Source organism: Electrophorus electricus, chromosome 1 (genome assembly GCF_013358815.1).
Source record: "Electrophorus electricus isolate fEleEle1 chromosome 1, fEleEle1.pri, whole genome shotgun sequence".
NCBI classification, from domain to species: domain Eukaryota; kingdom Metazoa; phylum Chordata; class Actinopteri; order Gymnotiformes; family Gymnotidae; genus Electrophorus; species Electrophorus electricus.
Window position 1 is genome coordinate 14,174,640 of NC_049535.1, and position 9,689 is coordinate 14,184,328.

The window sequence follows — 9,689 nt, forward strand, 5'->3', positions numbered from 1 at the left end:
ACCAAGCCCCTTTCTGTATTCCAACACACACACCCACACCCACACACATACATGCATCTGTATGCATACGCTCACCAAATAGCACATTCTAAAACAGTAATACATGTACCTAAACTTTATATAATTCAGACCAGCCCACAAGCAATTATGAAGTGGTTGTCCTGGAATATGTGTTTACTAAAACTAAAACCATATTGAAAGTAATCCAGTGGTCAATATGTCTGTACACTTATACTGCAGTTTTTTTGGCAACAGTAAACGTGATGCATTTTGAGCTTCTGTATGATACGTGGTGTAGCTACTCTCACCTCGACACACACTTGTCTTTCTCTGTTTAGTAATGTACTGTGTGTGTTTACCTGTACTTTAGTCACCTGCAGTTCACCTGCAGGCAAGCGCAGTGCCCTTGCTTCCCTGTACTTCTGACTTCTAGTGCGGGCTAAGACTGATGGGTGTCTGGAAGAGCAGACTGCGCCTGTTTTAGTGTTTCTGAGGCAGAGCAATAACTAGCACATCCATCAAATTTGTCCCTTCTCCCATTTTTCACAGACTATAAACATTTGTGTAAAAGGTAAAATATTGAAGCTCTAAATCATAATTTACAGGCGTCACTAAGTAGGTGACACTTCTGTAAATAGTGATTTGAGTCTGCCTTAATGTGGGTCAATCACTCACCCACACAAACCAAAACAAATTACCTTTCATCCATGATTGACGAGCAAGGGAAGTACAGTTGCCAGACGTGAAATAGTTTAATTAGAGGCCTGCCCTACTTCCTTTGATACAGGCAGACCCCAGAAACTTTACAGCAAACTGTTGCCTTTGTCTCTATGTTTATTTGTATTTTTGGCATGCCGTATGTTGTCACATATGTATTAGAGATAGTAATTACTCATACCTAGACCCTAAATCTAACCTTAATCTTAACCTCAGTAACCAAAAATGGATTGTTTTGAACCATATCACAAAATAAAACATACTGACAAAAATTCCTTTATCCTGCTTGTGGTGGAGGTAGTTACCCCTGTTTTTCTCCAGATATTTCTGTCCTGGATATTTTTGTGTTTTTGACAACCCCCCCATAACACACACACAACACATGGTTGGCGAAGTAAACATGCATGTATAACCTGTGACCTCCTCATGACTTGCTGTGTGTGTGTGTGTGTTATTCTTGGTGCCAGACATTTGTCTTGGACACTATGCTGTATAATTTCAGTGTCTGCTGCAGTGTCTCTTTTGTGGACTTGATCCACCATGAGGTACAGTTTGAAGAAAATACCTCCCACACTGAGCTCTGTGGAAAGTTGAAGCTCCGCGTTGCTTTTGATGCTTCCCAGTCATTGCTATCATTTTTTATTCGGAGCACTGTGTAATACCTTATTGTTCATGCGAACAGCTCCTTCGCTGGTTAGTCAGGGACCACAGTGATTAACGGTTGTGGAACATGGACTCTGAACACGATCAAAGCAAGATTTCCCCACAACTAGGCTGACATCCTGATGCGTTATTGAAAATGTCTACATGGGACCAATCATACATTTAGAACTGCCAAGTAGCCTCATGGCCGTACATGCGTGATGACATATTTTTGAACAATTTTTCTTGTGTTTTGCAATTTTGCTTTTGCATTTCTTGGTTAACATTATACATTGTTTTATATATTTTTTGTAAAAATTGTATTTTGTTCGAGTTTGTCATATTATAAACCCCACTCTCCTCTTTCTTGTGTTCTGTGGGTCTTTTTCAGTCCAAAGTGAAGGTGCACCCAGTTCTTATGGCTTCAGAGTAAAACAGTATATTTTTAAACAGATTTTTTCAAATGATTTTATTAGATTAGCTAAGTACCAAATAAGGCCTTGATATCAAATAGGTCTCACTAGAAAATTCCATTTTACCCACAAATATGGTAGCTTTCTTAAAAAATATAAACATGAAATATGCTGAGGTGATGGATGTAGAAACTGAGATGCATTCTGGCTAACGTTTTCATAAAACTGGCTTAGACTCTAAAGAAACAGTTCAGTTTAGGCCACAACCATTTCCACTCTGTGGGCTTGATCCTATAAGGGTGTCTCCTTTGAACCACCCAGCCCCTCTCATCCATTTCTCTTTAAACAAGTGTTCGCCACCTCAAGAACTGGAACATGTTATTGTTTCTGTTGTTGAGGTTGATATTGCTTCTGCAAGAAGTGTTAAACCAAGTGTGTCAGCCTCCTGAGGCGCCCATGATGAGATGTGCACAACTTCTTTGTGCCATTTGTAACCTTGGAAATTAAACGTCTTTAAGCAGGAAGCAGGTTGTAAAGAAAGTGGCGTCTTCACATGAGGACAACAGGTCTGTTTTCAACAACACTGAGGCTAGAACAGATGGCTGTCTGGTGGAGTAGACTGAACCTGTTTCATTGTTTCAGAGGCAGAGGAGGGACCTTGTGTGAGGGTACAGGCTTCGCAAATTAAATCAGGGAAAAGGACTAAACCAGTATCCTGGGCCTCCATTATATGATCCTCCATTATATAATCATAAGCCTATAGGTTCTGACTTTGCCAGCTTTATGTCCTATCTGTGGTAGAGGACTGGTCAAATGAACAATTTTAGAAAAGCCCACAAGTGTGAAATTACTGGTTTTGGGCACGTCCACAGAGCCACAGAAGAGCCCAAGTGTAAAAACTCTCCTTGGGGCATATGAAAACACACCTTCGCCTTAGGGGTTTATGCCACAGGTGCTACAGACTAACAAGGGCAATTAGATACATGCACACACACACTGTGGGTGAAAGAAGAAGAGAGATAGAGAGAGAGAGAGACAGAGAGAGAGACAGGGATTGGAGGGAGAGAGTTCATGGAGAGGAGCAGCCAAATATGGGTGCACCCCTGGCATCTACCATTAACCAGTCCAGTCCGACCACAGTGGGTACCCACGATACAGTGCTAAAGAAATGCAGACTCTGGAGGCCGTGCACTGGCCGCCTGTACGGGATCAGACTGGATAATTACAGTGGGAGTTTATCTGTTTTTAGACCATAATGTTTTTACAATGGTTGCTTTCCGTGTGTCTCTCCTCTGAAGTTCCCATGGTTTTGGTCCAAGTCTTTCCAAACACAGATGCTCTATAGACAGGGCCCAGGCAACAAACAGACCTCAACCTTTTCTCTTCTAGGAATGTGCTAAAAAAAATTATTTGCACTCAAAGAATTGGCTGATTTTTTTTTTTACATTTTTCACCTCTCCCTCTTTCTCCCTGTCTCTCTCTTCCCTTATGTCTCCCTCTCCATCTCCTTCTCACAAATAGCATACAACTTGGTCATCATCCTTTAACTACAGTACAGCAAGTTGTGGCTTCAGTGTTTGTCTTGACACTGATTACAGTACATTGCCATAGACACATCCGCCTGCAAACGGTGGTTTGAATAGCTAAAAACATGAACTTTGCCTCTGCTGGCATTTGGCTGGAACAAATAGGTTATATGCATCTGGGGTCAGTTTTGTGGTTTTGCGGTTTTATTTGAGAGACAAAGGTCTGGATTTTGGGTGGGACTTCCTGTTTGCAGATCATTATGAAAGATGGGATTTAGATGTTCCACAGAAAGTCATGGATTGGTTTTCCCCGAAGTAGCTATTGTTTCTGTTAGGCTATATGTGGTTAGCCCACATATTATCATACTTCAGTCTGGCCCTCAAAAATCCAGAAAAATGAAAACAATCCCCACTACATTTGGCACTTAAAAAGAAGTTTTGTCTAACTTGATCACTTTGTTTGCAGTCCTGGCTGTGTGTCTATGTGTCTGCTGTGTGGGACGGGTTACACGGTTCGCCAGCTTCCACCATCACTGTAGGCTGGCACACAACCTCAACAACAGCATACATCAGACAGTCTAGAGATTCAGTTCTGAGGACACTGTCTGTCCAACACATGATATAAACTGATTTCGTCTTGCTGCAAATCTCCACCTGTCTTGCTTTTACATGAACACAGACACACAGAGACAATACAAACAATACACACCATTAATCAAAAAATGTTAGCCAGAAGGCTGACGTGTCAATAAAGACTTTAATGAAAGTGTTTTCATCCATGTTCAGAGCTCAGTCCTTGTTTCGTGTTCTCCAGCCACATTTTCATTCTATGGGGGAAAGCAAATCATTGATTGATTACAGAGGTTACCCCATGATATTATGTAGGCCTGTAACCCATGACTTTGAGGATATGATCTGAGAAGAAAAATGACAATCTCTACAAAAATCTCTAAAATCTCAACTTCACAAATAGACACAACATCTATAATTATTCTGAGTAATAGACTGAGTCAGAAAGTCCAGCCAATAAAAAATACACGTTCTCCAGCACATGCTGGTATTTGATTGCTCAGATAATAATCAATGCCAATCACCATAGCAACCCTACCTGTAGTTCTCCCCTGAGGAAGGAGTCACAGAAGGTCTGCAAACGCTCAGTAGAAATCTCACCCGGTGGCATGAGCCACGATTTGTCCAACTTGGCATCGTACAGGCCGACGCGCGGCAGATCGCTTGACTTCAGTTGGAAGTAGTCCAACGCACGTGCATTCGCCTTGTCCTTCCCATTTACCAGCACGAACAGCAACTACATACAAAACGTGCACCTTTGACAAACAGGTAGACATCGACTGCACAGCATAGTTAAACTATTTCCCTCTTGTAACCACCAAACACTTACTAGAATAACAACAAAATAGAATAAAGATGAATACAGAATGACTCATGTAGCTCACCCGGTAAAGCAGGTAGATCAAGATGCTAACAACATCAAGGTCATGGGTTAAATTTCCAAGAATTACACATACAATTTACTGATAAGTGAGTGTATGGTGCTCTTATCTAGAGCTTGTTTGTATGGTCTCTGTTTGTCTGTGTGTTCATGTAAAAGCAAGACAGATGGATATTTGCAGCAAGACAAAATCAGTTTATATTGCGTGTCGGACAGACAGTGTGCTCAGTGTGCTCTCTAGAGTGTCTGATGTATGCTCTGGATAAGAGTGGCTGCCAAATGCTAAAAAAAATTTTAATCTAAATGTACTGGTGCAAAGCTGATCTAAAATCAGCTTATGGGGACCAAACACGTTATTACTTTACCTTGCCAGTGTACTGCGGAGCCAAAGCCTCCAGCCTCCCCTTCAGCTTTTTGTAGTTGGAGCTCCCCCTATTGGCCATGAGCACTAGGTGCACCTTCACTTTGGACTGAAACAGACCCACAGCAGACTGAAAGAAAGAGGAAGGTAGGGCTTAAATATCACAAATATCACAAGATCTAAAGATGTTGTCTGTTGCACTGTTGTTTTTATGTTGCACCATGGTCCTGGAGGAACATTGTCTCGTTTTTGTTGTGTACTTGTATATAGCTGAATAAAACCTCTTGAACTTGAACTTCAAGTTTCAAGTTTCAAGTTTGGTTTATTCGTCGCATACATAGTCATACACAGTATAACTCGCAGTGAAATGGTGGAGAGTGCTCTGTCCAAACTGAGGAAAAGAAAACAGGGGTGCATAGAGAAATATAGATATTCTATATATGTGAAATATATATATGCAAAGAGAAATATATATATTCTATGTATGTACAAAATATATTAACAATGTATGTACAATATATGTATATTATGATTATATACACAATGTACAATGTATATGGTTGTGTATATATGTACACAATCTACAGAATGTACAGATCCATTTCGTATAATAACATATCTACAGTTGAACTTGAATCTAACTAAAGACCATTTTAACTAAACACGCAGAAAGCAATGCATAATGTTAACTAAGAATTGCAGGTGCCATTCCACAGATAACATAAGGGAAACATCAAACTATGTAATGCTGCAGGGCTACAGTGTTTACACCTCTGACCTGTGTGTCAGAATCAGAGATTTATGAAAATTTAAGTAAGCTCTGACTGATGCAATGAGTTTTGCACTAAACAGTGGAAGAGAGAAAAGAAGAGATTAGAAGAGAGATGGCTGTAATAACCTTGATTGTAAAGTAGTTATAAAACCTGAATAAAACAATTAAAGCAAGAAGTGTGTGTGTGTGTGTGTGTGTGTGTGTGTGTGTGTGTGTGTGTGTGTGTGTGTGTGTGTGTGTGTGTGTGTGTTGCAGTACCACTGGATTGTATTCTGTAATGAAGCGGATGTTGTTGATGGTCAAGAATCGGACAACTCCGTCAGTATCAAGTTTTTTCATCTTCGATAGCTGCAGGTTTTCCTGATGCAGATCTGCCTGTGGACACAGACACACACACACGGACTAGTGACTGAGGAGATTCTTTTCTGCATGTTGGTTCAATTTATAGTCCGTAAGACGCTAAGCAATAAGATGTCGTATCAGGCTGACGCTTGTTGACTGAATAACACAAACATGAGGAAAATGTGAAGAACGGCCAAGTGTACCTTCCTGAAGATGGCGATGGAGTCTGAGTCGATGCTATATTTTGCCCACACCTCCTTCACCTTGCACAAGGCTGCTGGAAGGGTCTTCACCTCTTCAGCAGCGGCGAGGAACTCTTGGTAGCCATGTCCTCCTTCAGCCTGGCAAGCACATCCATCCAGAGATAAAACACAGCGAGACGGAGGATATGACTATAGTCCAAGTGAAACACACAGTACACACACACACACACACATAGAGAGAGAGACAGACAGGGACAGGCTACAGCCATTCCCTCCATCTGTGCAACACATTCGCCGCACACACACAGGGTCAAGCTATAGCCATAGTCTCCATCTGTGCAACACACACACATACGTATACAGACAAGGTCAAGATATAGCCATGGTCTCCATCTGTGTGACACACGCATGTTCGTGCACACACACACACAGGGTCAAGCTATAGCCATAGTCTCCATCTGTGCAACACACCATACAATACACACAGAGGCAGGGAAAAGCTGTTGGCCTGGATACTTCGTCATCACACACATAATGCAGAGATTCTCGGATTTTTGCATTTTTCTGGTTTTTCTCTCATCAGTGACACATCATCTGAACACTTTCTATTATATTCTATTATATCTCATATTATTGCCATCAACCACTTCAGAAATTCTTTCAATTCTTTTACAGTAAGACTCTGGGTAAGGCTGAAATGAGACAATGAAACAAACCATTTTCTGAGAGATCAGGAAAACGGAACCTTTCATCGTTTTGTGTTATGTTTTCAACGGAAGAATTAAATGGAAATTAAATTTCAAATGGCACATCTATGCTCCAAGGTCTGTGTCCCTGCTTCCAGACTGTTTGGGTTTATGTTAGGTTGCGCCTGCTTTGGTTTACAGAGACTACAGACTGCCAATCCCACAATGCCTTAGATGCGCCCTTGTTTCCTGATCCGCTTCCTCCTCCACACGATGAGTTGCGCCAAGGGGTTGGCATTCTGGGACGGCTGCTCTGTGTTGCCACGACGCCAGGAGTGTTCTGGGCCAGGATCATGTGGGCTCACAGGGCACACTGGAGGGGAAGCTCTCTCACACACAGGCTTTTTCCCTCTTTGCCGGCTGTGTTTTTGCCATGGTACAAGATCCCTTTTTTGGTCTGTTCCGGTTTTACCCCCACAGTTCCACATCCCACATCTCCCAGACAAGCACAGTCACACACGTACACACTTCTGACCTCAAAAAACCCAACGATGACCACCTCCGCTGAGTCAATGAAGGTTTCAGCTGCAGATACGTCCGTCAGTTTGGGGATGGAACTCTCTGCAGGGGTTGCAGAAGGTCAGTACATCTGATCTGTCATTGATGGCTACTGCTTGGCTTTATTTGCAGTTAACATGCAACACGATTCACACATATCTGTCTTACCCAGCCAAAATTAAATATGATACAGAAATGTATCTGTAGATTATTACATCTACGCCATCATTCTTCTTTACAAAACACATACTTAGGAAAGCCGCACAAAACTATTGGAATTAAACAAGAGAGCACAGACATGTGGCGTGGACAGCGGACCATGTGATTTGCATGCCACATCATTCATTCTGTTTCCAATCATCCTTAATAGTAGCTAACATTCTAATTCTGTAGCCACCCCATTTATTCTAGAATCACCCACAGAAAACCTGAAAGGGAGAGGCTGAGATGGATTTATTTGAAACACAACCTTACCTTTATCTGCTGCTAGGCTGCATGTGAGTAAGGAAAAAACAAAAATGAACAACATTTTGGCTGAGCGACGAGAGAAGACAAAATAAGGAAAGAATATAAACTCTTTTCCCACTATTTTATGCCCCACTCATTCAAATCATGTGACATATTTGGAGTGGTGATTGGTGGATATGTGAGAACTAAGCAGGTGTCTTTGATATGCTGGTTTTGGATTACGTGTCATAGCACCAGTGAGACTTTGTCGACAGGAACTGTGATGAACAGAATCATTATGCTTGTAAATGATAGAGAAAGCCAATGGGTCACTTCTCAACTGGCACTGAAATCTATAGAATATAACGCTAATAAAAGTGTATCACTGACAATGACTTCCGTAAACACCTCCCAGTACCACTGCTCAGTGTGAATGAATGCTTCACACTCTCCCACATCATGAAGAAAGCACAAATAGGACAAAAAACCTCACAAAGTGAAGCACCACATAGAGCTAGTTGAAAGTGTCTACTCATTGTCCAGATCTGAATTTATGTGGTTAATATCTTCAAGTACTTGTTCCGAAGACACACTATCAGCAAGTTATTAAGCCAGCAACCCAGTTGCTGCCAGGACACTACATTCTCCAAAAATTAAGGGAAAAAAATGTATAAAATTTCATATGATCCAGCCAAACCAGAATCAGATGGTGCCTGAACAGCTTCTTGTCCCAGTGGTGTATCTTTAGTAAACAAGCATAATTGCCAGTCATGTGGATTCGCCATACCTTTGCTGCCATGTCCTGTCACTCCACCCAGCCAGTTTGCTGGGATTCTTCTAACTGTGTTTCTTTATAATACTATATGGTAATCCACATCTGGAACACTTTAGGCATATTTAGAAATTACATCTCATTTCATAGGTGACACACAGCCAAACCAAATCTCCATTTCTTGCAGGATAAATTCTCAAGATAATGGTATATCCTGCAAGCATTTACTACATCACATGAATCACATACACTGCCTGGCCAAAAAAAAAAGATTACCACCTGGATTTAACTAAGCAAATAGGTAAGAGCCTCCTATTGGATAATTACTGCATGGGTGATTATGTTTCAGCTGGCAACAAGTTATTTAACCCTAACTGATGCAATGAGTTGCTTCTCATTTGTTAAACAACCATGTCGAAAGACACATCCTGTAGTCGTGGAAAAGATGTTAATCTGTTTCAGAAGGGTCAAATTATTGGCATGCATCAAGCAGAGAAAACATCTAAGGAGATTACTGAAACTACTAAAATCGGGTTAAGAACTGTCCAACGCATTCTTAAAAAGTGAAAACAAAAAAAGTGGGGAAACAACATCTTCGAGGAAGGAATGTGGTTGGAAAAAAATCTTGAATGATCTTAATCGGCAATTACTTAAATGTGTGGTGAAATCACATCGTAGAATAACAACAGTAGACATCAGGGATATGTTTAATAGGGAAAGTAAGAGCATTTCCACATGCACAATGCAAAAGGAACTCAAGGGATTGGGACTAAACAACTGTGTAGCCTTAAGAAAACCAC

General features: G+C 41.2%; 1 protein-coding gene across 1 annotated transcript; it reads right to left on the reverse strand.

Annotated features, from left to right (window-relative positions):
* Positions 1-4,021: 4,021 nt before the first annotated feature.
* Positions 4,022-8,250, reverse strand: LOC113579533 (endoplasmic reticulum resident protein 27). Its single transcript, XM_027013555.2, has 7 exons — positions 8,145-8,250; positions 7,648-7,733; positions 6,427-6,564; positions 6,140-6,256; positions 5,114-5,239; positions 4,407-4,604; positions 4,022-4,125 (listed from the first exon to the last, which is right to left on the reverse strand). Exons 1-7 carry the CDS (start codon positions 8,197-8,199, stop codon positions 4,081-4,083), a joined length of 765 nt encoding a protein of 254 aa, XP_026869356.1. The 5' UTR covers positions 8,200-8,250; the 3' UTR covers positions 4,022-4,080.
* Between the last annotated feature and the right edge of the window lie 1,439 nt (positions 8,251-9,689).